Source organism: Hoplias malabaricus, chromosome 1 (assembly GCF_029633855.1).
Source record: "Hoplias malabaricus isolate fHopMal1 chromosome 1, fHopMal1.hap1, whole genome shotgun sequence".
Lineage (NCBI taxonomy): Eukaryota > Metazoa > Chordata > Actinopteri > Characiformes > Erythrinidae > Hoplias > Hoplias malabaricus.
The window spans coordinates 48,777,466-48,803,807 of record NC_089800.1 but is presented as its reverse complement, the minus strand read 5'-3'; the positions used below and the strand labels follow the sequence as shown (position 1 = coordinate 48,803,807).

At 37.7% G+C, this 26,342-nt stretch overlaps 1 protein-coding gene across 3 annotated transcripts in view; it reads left to right on the top strand.

The window, feature by feature from the left end:
- The window catches only part of gab2 (GRB2-associated binding protein 2), a 55,162-nt gene that overhangs the window by 19,476 nt on the left and 9,344 nt on the right, over positions 1–26,342 (top strand). For 2 of the 3 annotated variants that reach the window (XM_066665643.1, XM_066665635.1), the window contains exons 2-3: positions 7,017–7,317; positions 22,883–23,111. In XM_066665643.1, coding sequence (XP_066521740.1) covers positions 7,017–7,317; positions 22,883–23,111 — 530 coding nt within the window. Of the gene's footprint in view, positions 1–7,016; positions 7,318–22,882; positions 23,112–26,342 lie in introns of those variants that run through there. The other variant, XM_066665653.1, reaches the window with a different exon arrangement.

Here is a 26,342-nt window from a genome sequence, read left to right as displayed (position 1 = left end):
TTTGTTGATCCAGGCCTGGGTCTCACGAGGCCTTAGAAGCAGAGTGTGGACAAAGCCAAACACGGTGCTGTGTGTGGAGATACCTTTGATTGGTTAGTCAAGCTCATCACAGCTCCTGACTGACATTCAACTAGCACATGCTTATCAAAACTTATTCCAGTTTATAAACAAAAGCTATTTCCTTTAAGTGTTCTTATTTCTAATGGAATGTTAATGTAGCAATGAATTGACCTATGCCACCTTTATTGAAACGCTATGACATGTTAATTGTAGTTGCATATGTGTATATTTGTCTGGGTTTTTAAGTGCCACAGCCATCAAACCACTATATTAACACAAAATCATGAGTTCCAGAAATGCTATAGTGCAAGGCTGTGTACTTTGAGAGCATTAATTATGTTATGGTGAGTATTTTGGATGTCCGGGAGCAATAATGCATTAAAATTTCAAAAACACTTCAGATAAAGTTCTCCCCTGTTCCGCTGTTTATGGCTCCTGCTTTAAGGAATGCTTCACGTTAAGGTAAAACATTTGTGCTTTCTTTCCAAGTTTAATCTAAAGCATCCCAGGCTTCTGTGATGTTAGCCAGGTGGTGATGGTAGTGGTTAGTGCAGCAGGAATGAGGCACTGTGGGTCATGGTGACCTCCCTCCAGTGGACCGGGCATTGCTCCAAGTCTCATTAAGTCATGTTCCAGCGGTGAGACTGCCATATACTATTTCAGTGAGAGATGGGGACAGTAAAGTGATTGCCCCTTTCCTCTCTCTCTCTCTCTCTCTCTTTTCTGTGTGTGTGTGTGTGTGTGTGTGTTTCATTTCCTTGTTTTATAGTGAGGATCTAGATCAAAGCAGTGCCAGTTGCATGTCTGTCGGCGAAGGCTGTGTGTGTGTTTGTGTGGAGGGGGGAGGCGTGGTGAGAGAACGTCCTATCACGTCCTAGCACATTCTAGCAGTGTGGGGTTTTACACTGAGAGTGGACATTAGCCAGAGATGCTTTCCGAGGTGGAGCCACAAGATCAGAAAACACAAACAAGTATCCACTACAGATGAATTTAGACAACACAGACTCTGTATCCAACCTACTTACTCTGGAATTCACTATTAGAATAACATCTCTTGAGTGCATGAAGTCCACAATCAGTGATACATTACCTGTGTTTTTTGTTCTTTTGGCTCTTACACACCTGAATAGATGTGTCAACATGTTAAGAAGCCCTCCCTGAGTTGAAATGTGTGTGTTACAGCAGGTAAACACTAAACTATGCAGAGGCAGAACCATGATTTGGAACAATGACTTTGCTGAATTTAAATGTTGAATATTAAACCCCAGTTTGTCTAAGCATAGGCTTAATCTGGGTTTGGGAATGTGATATTCATAGCATTAGAGCTGTAATCCACTGCTATAGTTCAATTCTTTCAATATGCAAAGTGCTAAACATGAACATGTGAGAGGAATTATGGATTTTGTATTTGTGTGGTTTATTAAGAATGCAATCTACTTATTAGGAGGCACAATGAAGCCCATCCCAACCCTTCAAGGGTTTAAACTTCAGCTGCTGTTTAATTACAGAGAGGTATTTTGCTGTCAGTGCTGCTGCAGAGCTAAAGGGAACAGTGGTGTGGTTTTGTCAGCCGTGATAAACTGTTGCTTCACTCCCCGTCTTCGGTCCATCAGCAGCGTGCGCAGCCTCCGGTAGCCGTCATTTATCAGTTGGGCAGAAAATGAAATGAAAAACATCCTGGCAGGCTGCTGCAGGAACACATAGATGCTATTACTTAGTTTCAGTCTTTTTGGTCTGCCTCTTTTGGCAGCTGGCACTGAAGGAAACACTGGATCCACAAAACAGTCTTATATTACTATTTAGGAGGCAGCTGTCTTTTAATCGATGCTTTGTTTTTAAATGGAACTGGGGTGATTGAAAAACAGAGACTACACTTACGCAGTTTGAGCTCCATTCCGCAGGTTTTGATGAGGCCTGTGACAGATGATAATGAATTTCCAGTGCACAGTTTTTGCAGATTATCTTAAATTATGTCCGACTGTATGTTATTGATCAGTTTGATAAACACAATTAATCATTTGTTGTCAGGATGGAAATGTGGGACACTCGATATCAGAATCTTTTCAAAGCTGCATCTGCTAAAATATACAGGGAAATAACAGTGATGTCATGTTGATAAACCCCATTGTTGTTTCCATTTTAGCTAAGTTTAAATGTTTATTGGTTGTGTGTCTGCACATAAATAAATGCCATACTGTGATTACATTGGTGCAATTTGTGATTGACATAGGCCTTGCAATATTTATAAATGCATTATGTGAACCACTGAGGGTTTCTAGTTAGAGCTGTCTCAGTAAAAACTAAAGTGGCCAGTTGGCAAATTAGCTGTCATGCTGCCTAGCAGTCAACAGGAAATAGAACTTGAGCTTAGGGGAGAAAAAAATAAAATAACAAAAATTTGAGGTGTTATATCACCAAATAGTAACTTGGAGCTTGTTTACACAAATCCATGCTGTATCTCAGTAAGTGTGTTTTCTGCGTTTCTTTATTTACATATTTACGTCTAATCCCAATACTTAAATAACCTCCCTAATTTGTGTAACGTACAATATAAATATACAACTGTGTATTCATATTGTTATTATTATTTATAATAATTGAAAAACAGATGTAAAAGGGTTACCAAAACCCTTTAATTTGCTACATTGGTTTAATCCCTTGCTTCATCCACACTCCCTTAGAAACACCTGTGACAGGATGCTCACAGCACATGCTAAATATTCCATATTGCAGCCTGAGAAACGTGAACCTGAGTATTGCAAAAGCTGATATAATTATAATGAAAAACAAATGGTATATCATTGTAGTCATTTTTTGTTTGGATCAGTGAAACTGGACACCCATCTTTGCTGCTTGACTGGTTTGATAATGGACTTATTGTGACAGCGTGGGCAAGAGAATGGTGTGAGAACAGCGAATGAAGGGGAGATCAACAGCAGGCTTGAGAAAACACAGGATGTGCAGCAGGATCCGCTTTTCCGCTTCCTGCCGGCCGGACAGTGTGGAGGACTGAATGGAGGAAGGGGAAGAGTGTGTGTGTGTGTGTGTGTGTGTGTTTGTGAAGGGGCTTAGTGGAAAGAGTGTCCTTGGTTCCCTGTTTTGGTGGCGGAGGTGGCTGTGTGTGTGTGTGTGTGTGTGTGTGTGTGTGTGTGTGTTGACAGAGGCTGAGGCCTACAGGATCCTGTGTCAGGAGTGTGTGTGTGTGTGTGTGTGTGAGGGAGAGAGGGAGGTCGGAAGTGGATTGCTGGCAGAAGGCCAGGAAGCTTCTCTCCATCATCTAGTCTATCACTCCCTCCCTCTCTCCACTACAGAAAACATTCCTCCCTCACTCTGTCTCAGACACTACTCCTCTCACCAAGCATCTCAAACATTCAAATATTTAAGTCTTTACGAAAGCTCAAGAGTATTCAGCCTTTTCTGCTGCCGACAAAGTCAGAGAAGCTTTATTAAGTTTATAAGGATTTATCAGTGCCCTTCGCACAAATGTGGGAACAACAGTGGTGAGGATGTAAAAGATTTACTAAATGCTGACAAAATCCCTGGCAACTTAATGAGAAATTCTAGCCCAAAGGTCACTGTGTAGAATACAAGTCATCTGAAGGGTAATATGTATTTCAGATCACTGCCCTCACTGAAGGTTGACATTTGTTGATGTATTTAATGCTATTTAAGCCTTTTGAAAAATACAGCTTCAGGATTTAGAAAAAAAAACAATTGACAAAAAGTCTACAAACACCGCAGCCTAGAGCTGGACGATATGGGCAAAATTTTTATGACAATTTATTTCAGTCAATACGATAAAATTTCCGATATCGATATTAACAATAACATAGCCACAGAAAAAAACTGCCAAGACCTGAAAGCACCATGACATCATCACCATCAAACAAAAAACCTCTTGGCTTTGTCAATATTAATATTTTTAAACTAAATTTAAAATTTAGTGCAATGAACTGATGGCAGCGCCCTGTAACAAATGCCGCAGTCAGTGACATTCATTTATTCATTCATTCTCTGTAACCGCTTATCCAATTCAGGGTCGCGGTGGGTCCAGAGCCTACCTGGAATCATTGGGCGCAAGGCAGGAATACGCCCTGGAGGGGGCGCCAGTCCTTCACAGGGCAACACACACACACATTCACTCACACCTACGGACACTTTTTGAGTCACTAATCCACCTACCAACGTGTGTTTTTGGACTGTCGGAGGAAACCGGCGCACCCGGAGGAAACCCACGCGGACACGGGGAGAACACACCAACTCCTCACAGACAGTCACCCGGAGCGGGAATCGAACCCACAACCTCCAGGTCCCTGGAACTGTGTGACTGCGACACTACTCATTTGTTATTGAAACATTTTATATCATGGTATATATATTATCCAGCCCTACCACAGTGGACAAAGTTATATAAACACTGTAACATTTAAGACAATTGGGATGATTTTTACATTTCTGTTTTTTGAAAAGATTGACCAATTAAAGAGGGTCGTACCATAGACATTTTTACAGAGTTGCGGTATAATTAACCTAAGCTAATTATCAGCAACACAGCAATAATATGTGATATCATAAATAAAGCTTGATATCTTTAGATAAAGCTTCATATCATATATCATATATTATTGTTGTGTTTGCTTTAACATATGCTTCAGAATTCTCTGAAAAAATAATAATGACAACAAAGTTTAGACTGAAATGTTTAATTCTCAATCCTTGCTAAGAATATTCTGTAACCCTAGGGTGATCAGATCTGAGATGGTGAAAAAGGAGGAAAAGTTTCAGGGGGGTTGGGGGGGGTGGTTGGATGAGCTTTACACCTTTATTTGCTACACATGGGAAAACATGGGATTTTCTTTTTTAATTAATCCGAGAACTTACATTTACATTGAGGGTAGGTACATGAGCTTTACCTGACGTAAACAAGGACTACTGACGTGCAGACTGACCAATTAAATGTTTACAGAGAAGGTTATCGAGCAATAACGGTAGCTCTACAGTCAGACTGTCCAATCAGAAGATTTTAGGCTACTTCACCACGCCCCCTTCTCACTCAAGCGAACCAATCGGAACAGGGGAGGGCGGGACTAGTTTGTGAACGAAACGCTTTTCGAAGTTCTTTGTAAGCTCTAGAAAAACAAAATCCCAGACGTTTGTGAAATTCCGCCCAGACATTTTTTTAAGTCTAAAAAAGAGGACATGTCCGGGTAAAAGAGGACGTCTGGTCACCCTATGTTACCTATGCATTCCTACTTCTGTTACTGTACTGTTAGCATAGCCTGGATGCCATTATATTTTATTTGTATTTATTTATTTATTGTGTATTTTGGTAGCATAGCATTTTAGCCTGAAATCTCCAGATTAAATATCCAGATTTAAGCTTAAACATAAATCTTTCTATTTGACTAATATTCATTAAAATATATGGGTTACAAGAGATGATAACATTCTGTAAAATATGCTACAGTTAGCTACAGCTGCTACAAAGGAACACATTAGTGAGCGGAGCATGAGTAAAGCTTCTGGTCCTTCATCTCCTTTGTCTTGTAATGGGTGGGGTGTGCCATGCTGATAATGATATTTACGGATGTCTTTTCTCTATCAAAGTAAGCTGTGGATTTGTCAAATGTGGCTGATGCGTTTGTTTATTTACACTAGATCTACTTAACCCCCTCCCCCCAGATATAATCCATTACTACATCAAACGTGCATGTCTGTGTTACTGAGCTTATGATCACTACAAGCGTAATCTCATTGGCTCCCAGTCAGACTATAACTTCGCAGGTGTGTTTACCAGGGACGCTGTTGCCATGGCGGCATGTCTCTTCGTGTGTGTCTGTCTCTGTGTAAGTCTATTTGTAGTGTGTGTTTACCTCCTCCACAACTATATCTGAACAGGAAACAATATGGGGGAGTAACACCTGTCTCAGATAAGCCACATGCACTCTTTAAGACACACACAAACGTACACACATACACATTTCCTTAGAACTTAATCTACATTTCCATCAGTGTGATCTACACACTAACTGAAGACTTTGTTTATTTTTTTTTTTCTTGAGCAATGTCACTTTGCTAAAAAGCAGCTCCAGTCTGCCTCACGTAGTCACCATTTTTCTCAAACTGCTCTGTGTAAAAATATTTGTTTAGCGGTGTTTATTTTTTATGTTATTAAGGTGATTTAAAATGATTATCAATTCATCATTTACATTTATATTTTATTACATATTGAATGTAGTGGTACCCACAGAATTAATAATAAAAGAAATTAAATGATGTCCTCAAACACTCTGTATTACGTCTGTTGTGACATTGTTTTGTATTATTGTATTCTTTATCTGTACATGTTAATAACTTACTTTATTTGTTTAAATGTCTCAGTAATTTTTTTAAATTCTTTATCAACTTCAATATGTGGAATCTGTGCTCTCCATGTGTTACTTTTTTCACTGTTTAAAAGACACACATTTTCTTTTTCTTAATTGGGGCATTTCGTTTTTTTTTTTTTTATGGTTATTATATTGTTTTTGTTGGGGTTTTTTTGTTTGTTTTTTAATAGTTGGAATTTGTGTATTTATTTTTATATTTTTTAAACAAATGTAACAATAAACCATGACAGATATATTTCCAAATTCTTAAATGTAGTTGTAATTTCATGTTGTTTATATTTAATAAGCACATCAGCAGAATTGAGAAAGAGCATTCCATTTGTAGAAATTTAGAATTGCCATGCATTTGTGTCAAACCAGTCTTTATACTTTCATGAATAATTCAGCCACATTTTAGATGATCTATGCTAGATTAATTTGTTAATTTCTGAAAGCATGTCTCACTGCTACTTGTTGTGAATATCTCTTTTTAAAAACAGTAATGTTTGGAAATGGCTCTTATAAACATGGTGTATTTACTGTTAACATTGTTGTTCTCTTCTTATTTGTTGTTTTTATGCTCCTCAGGCGTGGAAGAAGCGCTGGTTTATCCTCCGCAGTGGACGCATGAGTGGAGACCCAGATGTCCTGGAGTACTACAAGAGTGACCATGCCAAAAAGCCCATTCGCATTATAGATCTGCACTGCTGCGAGCAGGTGGACGCTGGCCTTACTTTCAAACGTAAAGAGTTCCAGGACAGCTTTGTGTTTGATATCAAAACAGCTGAAAGAACCTTCTATCTTGTGGCAGAGACAGAAGAAGAGATGAACCGCTGGGTTCGCTCCATCTGCCATCTCTGTGGATTCAACCAGTCTGAGGACAACCATGGTGAGAAAAGCATTGTATCTCTGAAATGGTAACTTTACAGAACTCCACGTGCAAAAAAGGACACACACTGTCCCTAATACAAAATAGGAACATTTTATTAGATTGGAATGAAGACACTTACAATCCAATCCAGCTCTGGATTGATGATTTGAGGCACTGAATGAGAACAGAAAAGTTGTGTAAGCAGCAGATTGAGAAGCAGTCAGGTAATAACTTTGACAACTTCCAGTCATATTTTGAAGATAATACCATCATGAAAACCCTTAACATTTTGTGTCTTATTCTGATCAAATATTTGATCAACGAAGCATTTGAAAAGTTTAACAACTTTGTTAAATCGCTACTTAGGCCCTGCCCACACAAATCTGGATATTTTAGAAAACTTATTTTTTAGCATTTTGGCCACTTACACACATGTAAACATTTTTTAAAGTAACTAATGAAATTTTTCAAGAATGCAGGACAGGAAAAACACAGCTTTTTTGAAAATGGCTCTTACAGTCAGAATAAAGCTGTTTATTTTCACTGAAAATATTACAAAGTGTAAAACAGTGCCATGTAAAACACATTTTCTTCATAAATCAGATGTATATGTAAATATAGAGAAAAGAGCTTTTTTCCCCAAGCTTTTGTTTTTCGGATTCTTCTCTTTATAGTGTATGGAGACATCTCTTCAGTTTCAGAATGACTGTTGACTAAAGAATGACAATGAGGACTAAAATCCTTAAAGAATTAAAATGGAAACTCTAATTTGGGATGTTTTAGTATCAAAAATCTATTTGTGTGGCTAATGGCAAAAAAGAACATTTTAAAAAGGAATGAATAATTAAATATAAATGGCTAAAGAATAGAAAGTAAATTGCCTTTTAAGAAATACTCAGAGTAGCTTGCCGTTATCTTCTCAAAGATCTTTAGCATGTCCCTGGCTCAGATTGCAGTATCTCTGTGGTTTTAACCATTGTGACCACTATGATTTTATTGAGGTCATCAAGAAATGATATACTAAAAATGGCCTCTGTGGAATATAAGAACACATTCTGCTGTTTAAACCACCAGTTTCTCACCACTTTCTTTGTGTTTATATTAATTGTTGAAGAGTGTTATTGTAGGTGGTAATTTTGAAAGTGCGTGATCATGACTAATACATGACTACAGTTTAAACTATGCCCCAGAACTGTATTATAATGTCAGCTCAGACCAATTAATAGACAGGATCTCCTCATAATATGATGTTAGGCCTTTAAACTGGACAGCTGGCTTGGCCACGTCTGAGCAGGTTGTTTTGTGGTTGACTGGTTCTTTGCCCTAGGAAATCGGTAATCATTGCTTATTGCCTTTCTCTTTTCCTATTCCAAGGCTATCAGACACAGTTACTGAATTAAAATGTAAAAAGGACATTTGGTGGTCATTCATATTTAATGCTCCCCACCACACTTTTTTACAGTAACACCCAGATTAATGCCCATATTATGTATTTCATATTGTTTGTAGATATTTTAAATTAAGTATTTTTAAGGCTCTCTTGTTTATATATTAATATTAAAATATGCTGAAATGTAGGGATGTACCTGTATTGTATCTATATGATGTATTGTATAGTAACAAATGATATTGTGCATTAGTCACATGTTTACAGTCAGTTTTTTGTTTTTAATGCTCCTATTGAAAGGCAATACATGGTTTGATTTTATTTTCAGTTCTTAGAACATGGCCTAATCTCTAATCAGTTAGTCATCTGTAAATTTAATCACTAATGTAATCGATAATGACAGCCTCAAGATCATTGCATCAGATTGTGTTCTTGCCTGTGCTTCTCTCAACAGCAGAAAAGTGACCTCTGAATTATTCTGTTGTTTCGCTGTACACAGGTAATCTACAGATGTGCTGAGACATTAAACTAATAGGGAATTTTCACGTTTTCTGTGGGTTAATAAGACCATGCCCTGGTCGAGAGGCCCGTGTTAATGTTCTCTCCAAATTGATGAAAAAGACAGATAGAATACACTGGAAGGCAATATGATATCATGGTTTATTGCGTTCATTATTCCCCTTGATGCTTCTCGTCTCTGTTATTTGAGAAAGTTGGGCTGGAATGAGCCTGCTAAATGGATGCAGCATCTGAAAGGTTTATTGATTTTCTCTCTCTCTCTCTCTCTCTCTCTCTCTCTCTCTCTCTCTCTCTCTCTCTCTCTCTTTTTCTCTCTCTCTCTCTCTCTCTCTCTTTTGTTTTGTTAAAGAAAGGGAGTGATTGCTGCCCATCATGGCCAGCACAATGGCAGTGCTTATATAGAAGACAGTCTTTAACGCTGCCTCTGGGAGGCATAAAGAGAACTTTGTGTCGGAGCGTTGTGACAGCTCGCATATTTCAGCCTGTACTTTCAGATGCAGAACAAACAGCATGTATCTGCACGCGGGATCCTGAGTGGTTACCAGACTGCCATTGGTTTATTGTAATATCAATAGAGAGTATCTTGGTGGTCATTAGGTCTTCAGGAATGAAAAACAGTGGCGTGTTTACGGTGTACTACAGGAGTGGTACTAGGGAACCTCATTAACATTATACATTGACTCTTGGAAAAATCTCTTCTTAAAGCATCCTTATAGATATACACACTGATATCACATAGTTGATTTAACTGTCTATAAAAGCTTTTATCATAGATGTCTACATTTTAACAGCTGTGTGTTAAGTGATTTGAGATCTTTGTTGCTGTTGTTGTTGTTGCTGTTGCTGTTGTTGTTATCGTTAAATGTTTTGCTGCACTGTAATTAGCCTAAATACATTCATCTAAACCTAGATTTGATTTCCTCTTTCCCGTTCTCTGCTTGGTTCTACTTAAGGCGTTGTTTTCCCAGGATATTAAAGCTATTTTTCGCATTGTTGTGGAGGTATTGCTTGTGAAAACACAAATAACTGAGGCATAAAAATGCTTTAGCATGTCTTTTCCCAGGTTTTAGGAGAGCTCTAAATATTTTTGATGGCAGCTGATAAGGTGTGATTTAATACATGTGTAGGACATAGCAAATCCAGATGTTTTGAGAACACACACATACAAAAAAAAATCCCTTTGCAATGATTCATTTGGCCTTGAGTGATTTGTATTGTTTTGCTGTATTAGTTGATGTAATCACAGGGTGGATATCGATGGTTTATGGATCTGAATGTGCTGTATGTAAGTTTTAACAATGGCTAAAACTGACACTTTGAACATATTATATATTTGTGGCTCCTCAAGTGAAATGTATTTGCTTATACTAGCTGAACAGCAAGTGGTGAATTATGGCTTTTTCAGTGAGCTGTGTAAATTCTCTTCAGGGACATATTCAGGTAGAACAAGAACAACATGCATAATAGGATTGGGTGTTAGGGTTTGTTTTTTGACAGCTGCAACATATAACAATTGAGTGATTTATTTTACTGCTTAAATATTTCCCTAAGGTATTTACGTAAAGTAAAAACCTAAATTGTTTTATAGAAGTGGTCATAGGTTTTTTCTAATAGTGCTGTTGGGATGTCCTTACTGTTACTATCTCACTGTGATCCTTAGGCCTCAGGTGAGATGTATGCTTTAAACAACACAGCTTTGTATGAATTGTATGTTACCTTATTCCCTAACTGGTATCTTTTTACCTGTAGTCACTATTGTAACAAAACCTTATATCATTGAGATTAGGGCTGGACTATATGGCCATAAATTATATCACAATAATTTTTTTAAGTTTGTTCTATACAGTGTAATTCTGATATCAGTTTGAATAATATAAATCCCAAAGAAAAACTGCCAAGAACAAACAAGAAACATGACATTAAACTAGGGCTGGACGATATGGCCAACATTTATATCACAGTATATTTCTAAATTTTAGTCAATACGATATAATTCCGATATCAATATAAAAACATAAAAGCCACAGGAAAAACAAGGAAGATGACATCATTGTCAAACATAAATATCTTGAATCTGTCAATATTAATATTTTTAAACTAACTTTAAAATTGAGGGCAGTGAACTAGGCAGTGACTGTCAGGCAGCGACTGATGTTGTGAATAATGTATATTTAAATATATTTAAAATCATATCATTGTTATTGAAACATTTTATATTGCGATATATATTGATATTAAATTATTGACCAGCCCTATGTCAAACATAAACCTTGGCTTTGTCAGTATAAATATTTTTAAAATTAAATTTAAAATTGAGTTCAATGAACTGATAGCAGCAATAGTCAATAACAGATGCTGTAAAAAAATTGCATATTGAAATGTTAAGTGTTTAAAAATAACAGCATTGTTATTAAAACATTATATTTCGATTTATATATTGATAATGTATTAACCCCCTAACCCCATGATATTGAATTATTCCCCTAATGGAGATCCAATACATTTTTCCAATACGTTTTAGCTGGCATTTTCAAATGCTGTAATAGCGATACATTTGGTTTAAAATAACAGCTTCTTGAAAATTACAAGTTTATATTGGATTAATTTTTGTTTTGACTTTCCATTTGTTTGTAAAGGTTGGTTATCTTATATCTAATTATGTAAATTTAACAACTTAATTAATGGCCTGTTTAACCCAAAAATAAATGAAGGTCATCTTGTGTTCAAGTGTCCAACATTTTTTTTACCAGTGGAATTTCATATTCTGTGACCATTCACAGTTTTATAAAGCTATGTGTGGTTTTAGAACCTAGGTTTATTGAAAGAGCTTCAAGGGGCCCTTCCCTAACATTTTCACCTCCTCATACAAACCTGTCCAAATGGCCCCTGAGGCTAAAGGCTGATACTTTAACTTGAAGCCGAGTTGTTTTTATGAGCTACAGCCGTGGCATTCTCTGGAGAATAAAACACACGTAGAGCAGGACTGCAATGTAGATCAGAGCAGCTCTCTCTCTCCCCTCCCTCTCTAGATGAATGCTGTGGTTGACCTCTTATTTCCCCTAGCTAGTATCAAGTTGTCAGATGCACTGTATGCCATGAAAAATGGGGACAGACCAGTTTGCCTCTGAGGGACTGCAATGGCAGTCACTCACAAGTGTGCGTACACACTGCACACACTGAGGAATGAGTTGGGGATTTCTGTCTTTTGTGATATATTGAAGCATTTATTTCATATAACTATTGATTACATTGGGATTCTTTTGATCATTTTGACAAATTAACATTTTTTAACATCGGTTCTCCCCAGGAGGTAAATCATTTTGATTGGAAGTTCGGTTTTTACAGTAAGAGAAACCAATATACCATACCTGGGGTAATGTTTGTGATCCAAAATTAATCACTAACATCTCCACTAATGTTTTAGGTTTAGGTTTTTTTTTTGTTTGTTTTGTTTTGTTTTTTTTATCCCAAAAGTGCAGAGGATGTTACTTCAACAAATGGAGGCAAATTATTTACAAATACTCTTCTGAGCCCAGAACCCTTTGGCCATATAGTGTGTTTGTGTCTCACAAGTCATCTCTATTAAAAAAAAAAAAAAAGTTATAATAAATAACATCATGGAAATATTTTTCCTCATAGATTCAGACTGCTGTTTACAAATACCCATTTACCTCAAATCACAGCTGAATCATTACACTGATGTTGTGTCTTTTTTAGCCATATTTTGTCTGTAGATGTATCATTCTAAGCAAAACAAGGTGTATTATTGTCTGGATACTTGCGTAGGCATATGTCTGTTTGTCTGTTTGGACAACAAACAACAACATCTTGCTCAGCGCCTAGCTTGTTTCAATTGCACCTGTTCCCGTGGGTTTTAGTTTGACTCCAGGCGATGAATGTGTACATAATACTGAAAACATTTGCAAACATTTGGCTCCACAGTCGCACAGCTGTGGGGGGATTCCAGGGATGACAAAGCTAACAGATGATTCTGTTTTTATTTTGGAGGGCCCAGACAGTTCACACAACAGTGACTCAAACAGAGTCAAAACAGTGATTCACAGCAAGGGTTTTAAGAGTCTGACTGGACGCTTATCTGTCTGCTTGAAGTGGGAGATGGTGATGGAAAATCTGTGTTGTGAAAGTTGTGCAAAAGTATCATGTAACAATATTTGAGGACATATTAGTCCTTTTTTACTTATTCCAGATGTGTATAAAATTTTCACATAGAAAAACATGTTAATGGCTACTACTAAATTGTATTTACGGTATATATCATTCCCATAAGGAAATTCTACAAACTTATGTGAATTCCAGTGAAACTTTGAAATGAACACTCTTTGTACATTATTGTTCAAACATTACAGCACTGGACAGTGGCTGTGTGTTATGTGAGTGATGGGGCTTTGTAGGACTTGGTTTTCAGGAAAAGCATATGTGTTTGTGGTGTGTAATAGAAGCACTGTGGGGGATGGTCTATGACAGCAGCAGCAGCAGGCTGGTATCGATGCTCTGATCTGTCTGTTAGACTAGCAGTGCAAGGTTAGGCTGTTTGGGGGAGGGAGGGGCTCAGCTACTCCTGGGACATACACCAAGGTTATGCAAGGGCAACCTAGACAAACCCCTCTGTACCCATTCCACACACACACACACACTCACACACAAAGTGCCCTTCACATCCATCGATTTTTGTTGAAATAACGAGACGCCATGGTGATGTGGGGTCAAATTGCTGATGCCACTCAGCTGTCTGCCTCAGACTGCTGCTGCTATAACATCCCAGAATACCCACACACTCTGGCATGGCAGCACACACCCTGCGTTGCAGAGCAGTAAACATATATTGCCTTTTCTTATTTCATGCCCTTTATAATCACAGCATTTACTGAACAATTTACAACTTGATCAATGTTTTCAGAAGGTTCAGACATTTTTAGAGATTTTAGTCTGCATCAAGATTTGATCTTGATCAGTTATCTAACAAATATCTAATTCTACAAACTAAGGTCCAGGCCCAAAACTCTGTAAATATAATTTGTATATATACTAAAATGAAAAAGTCAGCTATTGTACTGTAATAATTACTCTTTTAAACTGTGCTTTCAAAATAAATATATTCATTTTATCCTCGGCTACAGTAGCATTTCTGAGAAATAATTTGCAGTTTAAATAGATCACTTATTCTAAAATAGACAGTGCTACAGTGAAATAGACAGACTTATATGTAGATACACATTGGCCTCCCTGGGCTGTAAGTAGCCCCACTCGCTCCATTAATGCAGTGTATACATGTGTCATGTCCCTGCTAAAAACTGACTCTTCACAATGACAAAATGTTTCAGTGTCTCATTCTCTGCACAAGGTTTAAAAGTAGCCCCTCCAAAAAAAGGTAATCCAACTTGCATCCATTGACCAGGACAATGGCTCAAGCCAGGTAATTTTCTGTTTTTTTGCACTCTCCTTTCTGAGCCATTGTCCCCGTTTTCATTGAGAGTCTGCTGTTGCGCACCATACTTTCTCTTCCTGCTCTCAAATAAAACTAGAAATCATTTGCCTTCTTTCTTGTGATGTGCCTTTCTAAATGCTTTTCACATATCACCTGACCAAGACACTTCCCTTCCCCTTTACACCTGCCCTGAAACATCCCTGTGCTCCAACATTCTCTTACTTGAATGCACCACCTCTTGCAGATTCAATATTTTGTGACTGGCACAGACATGTTTTTGAACAATATCATTTCACAACCTGACTTAGCACATTTAAATTTCTCATTTAAGCTTGTAAGCAGTAATCTCAAGGCCTTTTTCTCAAACAATGCTACTCTCTTATTTCTAATATGTTCAAAATAAGCTTTAACCAACCTTGTATTCCACAGAAATGTATGTTCAAGGGTCAAATACATAGGCCATATCATTTATTACAATATAGAGATCCTTGCATCTACCCTCTCTTTCCAGTTACGTTCTATACTTCCACTACGTCTTTAATGACCTCAACAATACAGTATTATTCCCAGGATAGAGTGAAACACCTTATCGTTACTAAAGAAAAAATGTATACTACCATAAAGCAATCTATACAATATGATTCAGACAAAACTGACTGCAAAGCAATATAACACCACATTTGAAAGAAAAATTCAAACAGAAGTTGGCATATTTTCATTTACAATATGAACTCAGATTACAGATGACATTCTTTTTCCTCTGTGTGTGGTGTCAAAACAGTCAGATTTGATTCCTTGCATGCCTCACCCCACAATGCTCCAATATCAAACCCAGACCTGACTGTGAATCATCTTGGCTGAAATTGAGATTAGTTTGTAGCCAGTCCCAGTAGGCCAGGGATGCCTAACCCACTCCTGGAAGTGTGCCTTCTGAGGCCTACTGAGATTAGTTTCAATCCTAATCTAACACATCTGATTCAGCTAATCATGTGGCTATTACTGAAAGATGTGTCATATTACTGTCTGAAATACTTTCCTGCACAAGATCAGGCCTCAATTTAAAAGCACTTCTAATGTTTTTTTTTTCTCTGTAGTATTTCAGTATGTCTGCTGCTCTTGCATTTTTCTTTAAGATTGATTGTTTTAACATCATTTTATCACCACTTGAATACAAATGACTTACTTTAAGTTTCTTCAAGGACATTAACAATATAACAATCTGCCCCAGATCTCCCAGTCCTAATATACATGTAACATCTTTTTACATATTCACATGTCTGTTTCATTATTCAAATTCTGGGCTGATTAATAACATAACATTAGGTTGAAGGAAAACAGCTCTTTGCTATTTTTGGATTTGCCTGGATACCATCTAAAGCCTGGTATTACATTGAGCAAGAACTAGTATGTAATATGGTTCCATTTAATGCTAATAAAGCAGGAGGATGAATGATCTAATGTGCTGCTTCTGAAATACACACGGTGTCCATAATATGAGTCATTAGGCTGTACTACATGCTTCAGAAAGCGTATCATGAGATCATCAAGAGCATCCATTTTGAGTCTAGCATAGCAGTTTGTAGACTTGCTTAACAATGGCTAAGCCTCATCAAGCAGTTTTACAGTTTAACTCTTTTCTTCCATGCTTATTCTTTGGAAAAAAATGTGTGATCATATGTCTGTTATCATTGCCAAGGTTGCTTATACTAACTGCTCTTTAGTCTTTTCAGTACTAATTGTTTTAATTACACCACCTCTGCATTTCAGCCTTCCTTGAACCAGCTTAACTGGATTTCAACTTATGGCTCACTGGGGTGATATTTTCGGTCAAACTTGATCTGATTTGGACATGCCTCATCACATTCTCTGGAGTTCACTCTAAAGAAAAATAGAGTGGTGGCTTGGCATGAATCTTTTGGCATGAGCATATTGTTCAAGGAGAAAATGTTAATAGAATACATTACCTCAAGGTTCTTTTTGAAAGACTCTTACGCTTGCTGATCTTATTTACAAAAATGATTATTTAAAGCTATGTATATTTGGGGATGCAGAATGTCATGTTTGTAATGTTGTTTTGTAAAATCTGTTGCGATCTTCAAGTACATTATAGTTGAAAGGATTATTAAAGCTAGACTTAAACAAAATGGATTACCAGTGTCCTAATCAGTAGAGTGTTGTATTTGCATTTACAGGGGAAGTTCACCTTACTTGCAGCAATGTTCTCTGTACTCTTGCAATGATTTAGTCTGTTCTAGCATGTAGCAATAGCCAGGAAGTACCCCTGACACTAGATAAATATGATCATAATTTTAAGGAGCATTTGTGTGCGCATCAGCTGAGGAGTGTACATAAATGCATGTTATATTGAGGTTGTATTTGAGTGGAGTCCAGTAGGAATGGAGATGGGCTTTATTTGAATTAGTTTTAACAAATGGTTTAAGCATTTGGGCATCACTCTCTTTGTGTTTAGAAAGGCTCAATTTAGAGCTGGACGATATTGCCAAAATTGTAGTATATTTACAGTATATTTCTTAATTTCGGTCAAGATATAAATTCGATATCCATACGAAGAATAAAAAAGCCACAGAAAATATGCCATCTAACAGCAAACTCTTGGCTTTGTCAATATTAACATATTTAAACTAACTTTCAAATTGAATGCAGTGAACTGTCGACAGCACCCTGTAATGACCGTCAGTCAGTGGCGGATGCTGTAAATAATATATTTTAAAATACTGAAAGTGTTTAAAAATCATTTTGATGTTATTTAAACATTTTATATTGCGATATATATTGATGTTGAATTATTGTACAGCCCTAGCTCAAAAAATAAATTTCCCTTTTTAAGACCATTCAAAAGCAGATGATGTTATAAACCCTTTAACTGTCATTTTGAGGCTGCACATGTGATATTAAAGATGTAGGATATAGTCAAACAAGCCTGCTAATTCCAACCCCATCACTTTGACCTTTAAATTAACATTTTAGACCATCCACTGTGACTCTCAGCAGTGCAAGTCACTATGCTTAATCAGATTTTCCCTTCCCAAGTAAATAAGTCTGCTGCTTCCAGTTGTAACAAAACATCTTACATAGTGCTAGCTTAAAGAATCGACTACAGGGGTTTAGCTTTGGCTCTGCTGAGAAGCTGGAAAAGGCTCCTTTATTTTTAAGCGTGTTTATTCTCTGTAAAAGCATGAACTCAATGACTCCACCATCTCTATCAGCTTTGCAGCATACAGTCTGATTATATATTTCTGTCTTCCACACCCTTGGCTGAGAGAGCTGATGTACTCAATTCCAGGTATTACTCTCACTTTTTCCACTGAGGGAATGAAATGCGATCCTCCAATTCTCCACAGTGAACCCATCTCCCTCTCCCTCTTTTTTGTGCTTCTTTTTTTCCTCCCTGATTGTGGATGATCAACTAGTTGCTGCTTTGCAGTAGTGGCTGCTGTATCCTAAAGCAGCATCTCTGGGAAACTCAGATGCGGACTCTAGGAGCTTCCCTTCCTTTGGCTTTGTCTCCGAACAAATGAAATCAACAAAAACACAGTGATTCACTGGCTGCGACCAGGCAGGGCTTTCTTGCAGATTGATCATTCCAAACTGCTGAGGCTAATTGATGTTGCTGTGTGGTCGCAGCCAGCGCTCACATGATGTAGACTATGGAGAAGGGCGTTGTGGGTAATGTGATCAGATGGGCGGCTCCAGGGACATGGCCCTCATCGCGCTGTGTCACTCTGCTAATTACTTAGTGTTCAGAGCTAGAATCCTTGACCATCTCGATCAGTTCAGGAGCTTACACAAATCTGTTTAGCCCAGGAGCGACTCATCCACTCGCAGTAAGGCACTGCTTAATGAATATAAAATGAGGGAAAAAAACCCAACTGATTAGTTTTATAATACAAACACCTTTCATATTATTTTAATGATGTGCTTCATATGGGATAGGCCTCAATCATCTTAGCCCAGCATGTCATATTTGTTTTTCTCCTGTCGTACTACTTAACACTCAAACTCAACAGGCACCACATATTAGTTGCACTCTTCAAAACAGGGTTTTTCAAGAGATATTAAGAATATGGATCAGTTTAGAACCATGAGTTCCTTATAGGACCATTTATATGGTGAAACGGTTCTTCAGATTCATGGAGAATGTGTTGTATATGGTCGAAATAGCATGTATTTCTATTTTAAAGGTGAACTTGTTAAAATAGAACCTATTTTTGATGCTATACAGAACCATTTTCAAAAAAGGTGCAGTATGGAACCACATATCAAAAAAACATCCTCTATCAACTCTTCTAAACAGAATCCATGGTTCACGCTATAAACCCTTGAAGTGTGTTGGACTGTTTACTCTGATGTGTGTTACTGGTGTAGAGAAAAGTACACCCAAGGAAAACATGGACAGATTCAGTCATAACACCACCACTATTGTCATCCTCTGAGTGGCCTCCAGAGCAGCCTTGGAATGACCAGAGATGTTATTATCTACTGACGTCAGTCTCATTAAGCAAATGGTGTCTCCCCCACTGCAGGAACGCAAATGCCTCCTGGCATGTCATTTGGGATACACCATTATCTTTGTGCGGGTGTTAGCTGTGGGAGCATGGGGGCCCTGGAGACAAAAGCAGTTTGTCCTGTCTGGTTGCAGTCTGCTATAAACGAGGCTGTGGCCGAAGTCAATTTGTCAGACCCTGAAGGCACTCTTCCATGAGCATAGTCTCTTTTTTTCCTGAAACTGTTAAGGAAATTACGTTAATCTAGCCAGTGAAAACTAGCCACAGGAGAGTGACAGCAGGTCTTTTACAATGTGTTTTGATACTAGTTGGCCTGATATGAGAGGGATTTCCCACAGAAAGGTACTGTTAATAAAGATCAGAAGAATGACCATTGACACCTAATAGGAAATATAGCAATATCTTATTTCTTTTTTGTTTGTTTTTGTTTTTAATACAGAATAATCAGATTTAATCATTGGGCCATTTCCTATTCCTATTTTTGTGTAGATATAAATCACATTACGCTCTGACCTTGGACGACTTTTACAATGTAGAGAGGAAATGAGGTCTTGATAAAAGACTACCTTATTCCCCTCTCCACACCGGACTTACTAATTCTAGACTCCTGAAACCCAACAGTCTAATTTTATTAGATGATGGCAGCCTTGCCAGTGAGACAGTAGGTAATGTATCATTTGACATAATAGGAGTATTATAGCATGGGCTCAACTGCTCTTTGACAGCACCTCCATGTGTTACAATTCAGGCATGTCCCAACTTTTTAAAGATGTGGTTTAGGAAATTAGATAGTTGTTTTGTTCCAGCAACAACAATGGCGTCACTTCCCTACTAAGCAATGTATTTCTATGGTAACCTTAAGAAATGCTTTCCAAAACAGGCTAACAGTAATAACATTGGATAAAAGCTGTTAATAATTGAACCAATTTTGTTTAATTATTTATTTATTATTTGCACCGCGACCCTGAAGTGGAGAAGCGGAAAAGAAAATGTATGTATGTATGTATGTATTTATTATTTGCATTCTTAAAGAAAAATAATGTTAGTAAAAATAATTAGAAAACAAACAGGGACCACTAAGCATCATGCAAATAACATTATGCTAATTAATGCTCACTGGCCTCTTTCCACCCTTTGCCATGTGAGCATTGGGCTCTTTATTTAACATTTGTCAGTTCAGTTGAGAATGATATAAATATGTGTATAAACCATAATATGATATAATCCATAATTAGTATGAATGATACTTTGTATCTTTTAGTATTTATTAGTATGGCTTTGTATACATCTTTTTCATGTATGCTAATTGTGGATTTGTTCAATTATGTATAAATGATACCTTAAAGTTGGGTAGTTTATCTACAACTAAACATATTCACAAGAAGCCTCACTGAAATATTTTGTTCATATCTTGATAATTGAATTACGCAAACCTTTTTCAAATCAGTGGAATTCCCTCTAAGCCCTTTGCGCAGTCCCAGAGATATAAGTGCAGGTCCCTCCATCTACAGTCACAACAGTCATTATTTAGATTGCGAATTGCTTGCTTTTTGTTTTTTTTTTTCTCTGTCCTGTACAAATCACTTTACTGTAGTAGCCCTATTGATCACACATCCCATTAGTGTCAGTGATGAGCCATCACAGCTGCTCTATGGGCTGGGTCGCCTCATCGCTGTCATTCCATGCCATGCCTCCTTCTTCTGTTCAGAATCAAAAAGTGAAGCCCATCAAATCCTGTGGAGTTACATAAATGTTCAGGTGTAGTGCCACTGCAGGCTTTGATGTATTTTCACCTCCATATAGCTTGAAGCAAAAACGCTCGGAAACAGATATGAAGCCTTACTTGTGTTCTGTCTTTACAGTGTATCTTCTTTCCAGAGAGGGGGAGGAGCAAACTCCCTCAGTAAATCAATACATGTACGACTGTTAGAGGACCTAGAGCACACTGGCTCAGCTCAAAGCATTCACACACTGCTTGGAAGCTGCTGGAAGAACGCTCACGAAACTAGCCTTAGGAGAGGTAGTGTGTCCACCGAACAATGGACTAATTGAAGGCTAGTACTGAACCCCTTGACACAGTGGCCTGGACTGTTGCTATTTGACTAAATGGACAGATAAAGTAAGGAACGTGTCCCCCACCCTACCCCCTCCACCACCCACTCTTTCCCTCATTCTCCTTCTGCCTCTGCCTAAGGCAGAGATATGACCTCATTCACAACCCCCCACCCACACCACCCCAGTCCTGATCTGAATTATTGTCATGTCCATTGCTCAAGCTTAGCAGTCATTATCTAATCTTGAGGGCTGTGCTGCTAGTCTTTATTTATTTATTTATTTAAGATCCAGAACTTTATAAACATTAACGTCCTTTGAATATATTAATATGTCATGACCTTTAATCAGGGAAAAAAATGTTCAAATGATAAGTTCCCTTGGAAATATAAATCTTCCTCTCATTTTTACATGTTAAAATATCCTGAAATAGATGCACATGTCCAAATGTTTGCAGATACCAAGAGTGATTTATCTTTATTTAAAGTGCAACCATTGCTTTGTACTGTACACATACAGACTGTATAATCTCCATACAAATGCATTGACTAATAGAATAGGGCACTATTTAGGGTGGCCATGGCCTATGCCAAGTGTTGGACAGAAGGGAGGTAAGCCCACAGCATTGGACTGTTTTTATTTGATCATTTGATGGATAATGTGTTAAATGCATTAGTGAATCCATGAGCTGAAGCTTGCAAAACCCTGAATGTAGAAAGAAGAAGAGGAAACTTTAACTGCCTCCCACTGCAGTCTGTTGAAAAAACATGCAGAAATATAGGTCCCATGGAGTAACGTAGTAAACTTACTAGTCCGCCCACACTCACTCTCTCTCGCTTGCTCGCTCTCTCTCGCTTGTTGAGCATTAGGAGTCTGATGGGTGGTGGGAAAAAGGGGTCATATGCACTTCCTGGTTTTTGGATCCTTGCCCAGTCTATTTTGAGTTCTGTGGCCTGAGATTTGCCTTCACTCGTCAGACCCATGCTGGAGGAATCAGAGATGTCACCAAAAAACAACCCAAAGAAAAGGCCACGATGTTCGCACGGCTCAGTGTTAAGGCTTATAGAGGGTAGGAAGCCTAGTTCCGAGGCTAAATAATTTTTGCCACTCATTTGTTAAAGTAGCAGTGAAAACGTGCCATAAAATATGACCTTTGGTGGGAGACAAAGGCCTAAAGATTCCGCCTTTTGTTAACTCTCCCCTCCCCAAAAGACGAACTGGCCATCAAAAGTGATTGAGATCGGGGCACACACTGAAAGCTATTGAATACAAGCTGCCAGCATGGATGTTACAGCTTGAAGTGCTCAATTGAATTCTCCCTGTCCTTTGACTTCATTGATCACGGCGGGAAAAGACAAGTCGGCTGTTGTCCTTTGTTCATGCAGACATGCAAAATGGGCCATAACACTTAAGGTCAATAAATTCAAAATAGCTAGGTCACCATTGAAGTGAACTTGTTTCTATAATGTTCAGGACATCCTGTTTCCTGTTACCTTGTGATGTTTTTGATTTGTGCTGGTTTTTCGTTTTGCATCAACTTGCCAATCAAGTCCAGTGACTCTCTCGTAGTGAAAATGAAAGTTATATAAAAAGATTTCTAAATGCCTTGTCTGAAAATCTTTTTGTTGTTGTTGTTGTTGTTTTATAACACAGATGAGAGGCCGTCCACGACCCACATGCCCCGCTCCATTGCTGGTGACTTCAGCTCTCTGGCACCTCTGATTGGTGAACGCAAATCTTCTGCACCCGCACACTCCAGCCAGCCAATGCTGTTCACTTTTGACATGCCCGTACGCCACGCCCAAGGCCCCCTGTCCAACAGCGCCCCCCAGGACTACCTCCTACTGCACCAGTGCATGAGCCGGAAAAGCGAGAGCGCACGGTAAGGGTCATGACATGGTGGACTTCCTGTTGTCTTTTGACATTTCCTTCACAAATCATAGACCACAACACAGCAGTAGAAATACATACAACGATTTTTAAAGACATTGTGTTAACGTCAGCTTTGTGACGTACGTTTTCTTGAAGACATTGGTTTAAAAGTAAACTTCTTAGCCACCAATTATTCTAAATAGATTTTCTGTGTACACAAAGCACATAAGGAACAAGAAAATATATATTTTAAAACTCCAATTAAGAGCATTTTCGCAAAGCAGATTTTTATTAGTTGGAGAGACCTGGATGGAAATAATAAGAATTTTTAAAAGAATGGTCTTAATGGACAATTTCAGAAAATTTGTTTCATATCCAAATGTATTATATCCAAATATGAAAGGTCCTTTATTACACAATATGAAATTTGACATTGTAAAGCACATTAATATGAAACATAACAAACACTGACCCCTTTTGGGCCTTTTAAAATGTTATAAACTGAGACTTATATAATCGCTAATACCAAGATCCTTGAACATTTAATGAAAGATATAATAATATGGTTTACTTGTGCAGAACAGCTAGAACACTACATTAAACAGAAATGTTATATAATATTGTCCATAGGACATGAAAGCAAACTGATTATTATCATAGGCTTTCATCTGCATTTAGTTGCTGAATTGCCCCATGCATAACTGGGTTAGGGTAAGTGAGATATGTGTTCAGTTGAGGTAAGTCTGTACATCATGCGCCACAGGGGTGCAATATGCTCTCTGACCATAGTGTGTTTTTATCACAGATCAGCAGCAGTCCTAGTTTCACTGGTTGGTGGCAGTTAAACATCTGTTTTGTTAATTAGAATAACTCTCAAAGTACTCTCAATATTTTCAAAAATTACATTAGTAAATATGCTTATATAATTGGTTTCTAAATGTACGGTACACTCTGTACTCCATACAGTCTATATATGAAAACTAAACTGCAATAAGCAGCCTATTTTGAATTATATATTTGGTGACAACTCAAATTCAAGCACTGTGTATTCAATTTGAAATTATATAGAGGGAATTTGTGTTTCAATCTTAAAGGAACAATAACAAAAACTTACTATTTAATGCTAAGGCATAAATAGAGGTATATAGAGAAAACTACAATATATACAGTGAATTACAGATGTTTAGGATACTTAAAGGAATACAATGTAAGAATGGGCTTTTTTTGTCTCCTGAGCTCCCCCTACCTCAGTTTCACATGCGCACACCGAGTGATGTTTACACAAGTCACAAACAGCTCTCTGGTTTCAGCTGATGGTAAGTCAGGGGAGTGTGTGTCATTGAATAAATTGATGTTGACTACATGATAAAAAACCCATATATTGCTTAGAATTTACACTGGACCGTGTTATTACAAACATAAAATGTAACTTTGGTGGTACTCTAGCTGTTATAAACACAGCAACAGAAAAGCACTTATTACCAGAATCTTATGTCCAACGCTAAAAAGTAAGCTAATCCGGCTAAAGTTAGCAGGCACTGGCACTGTCCTTAGTTCATCAGTAACTCTCAAAACTGGATTATAACACTGTCCTCAACAAAGTTTGGGTTCCACTGACACAAAGTGTATCTATTTAATCCACACAGCAACCAGAGAAAAGCTCTTATAACCAGAATTGATTTCTAACAACGGCAGTAATCTGGCTAAAGTTAGCAGCTGCAAACCCTGGCTTACTTTACAGTACATCTCAATAAACTGATTATAACACTTTAGTCAATAAACTTATCACTAACACCACAACACATGAAGGACTTGTGTCCTCATATCTGTTTCAGCTCACTCTACTGTGTATATTCAGTCCAACTCTTTTACGGCTGCGCATTCTCTCTCAGAAAAACTCTCTCTGTGACGTGAGTCACAAGAATCAAAGATTTTCACAGAGTTTATTTGAAACTGACTTCTGCTTTTAACTGAGCACACCTCATCGCCTTAAGGTTCTGGAGTCACAACCTTGTAGGCCAAAACCACACCCATTATTAACCCTCTGTGACAAAAGAACCTGGTTGTACACAGGTGAGAGGCAACTGTTTGATCTCAGTAGATGAGGACAGCAAAGGACAGCCTAGGGGCCTGTATCACAAAGTTACTTCAGCTTCGGCTGACTAAGTTTCAGCTTCAAAAAAAAAAAAGCTATCAAATGGATCCATAGTTAATGTGTTTTATAAGCGTGGTTAACAAATGTATCTGTTACTATAGTTTACTTGCTCAGGTTATGACTGATCCATGTTTATGTGTAAATGAAAGTGTAATGTTTATGAATGTCTATTACATTTTAAGCCATTTGGCAGACACTCTTCAAAAGTAGTCTAATAATAGTCTGGCCCAACTTTTTTTGGTATAATGTGGGGTACGTACCATATGGTACCACTACACCAATCATATTAAACACCTGAGTAGATAACATAGAATAGTGAAATGGCTTATTGTTCTAAGAAGTAAAAAGTGATTGTACTCTGCAAATATATAGAAATCATTTATTATGGCAAAAAGACAGCTGTCACCACTATGTAACTGATTTCTCTACTAATATTTGCTTTATATTTTTATATAGTAGAATATTCCTTCTTCTGCTATACTCATGTGCCTATTCTTGTTCTCTCTATTATTCCCTGCATCTGTGTCAAACATTATTTTAAAATGTTTCTGTCATAAAATGGATTCACCCACAGCCTTCGATTTTTTTCTAGAACGATCTGAAGAAAAACGGTTGTTCAGAATTTCTTGCTCGACGTAAACAAAGAATGGTATAATGATGCTAATTCAGTAAAAACTCCATCAGCAGGTTTTGACTATTGCTTTTACTCCAGATCAGATCTTGCAAACCCCTTGCAACAATCTCAGCTGTTGCAGGCCTAGATATTTCTGCCACCCACTCCCACACGTTTTTCATCCATATTTCTCACTGACACATCATTCATCAAGTCAAAGTGAGATTGAAGAGATGATACCCCATTTATCATGGACTGATAAATGATCTTCAGAGAACAGCACATGGATCAGAGGTGCATAATGAATATTATTTGACGTATTGATTCTTCATTACACTGTGAAGGATTTGCTGACGCACCTGGTTTTAGAGCAGACACATTTGTGTAAACACAGCAAACTGAAGGCAGTCTATGAAATTGATTCAGCTGAGATTCAGAGATGCTATTCTGTGAGTACGATCATACAATGCATT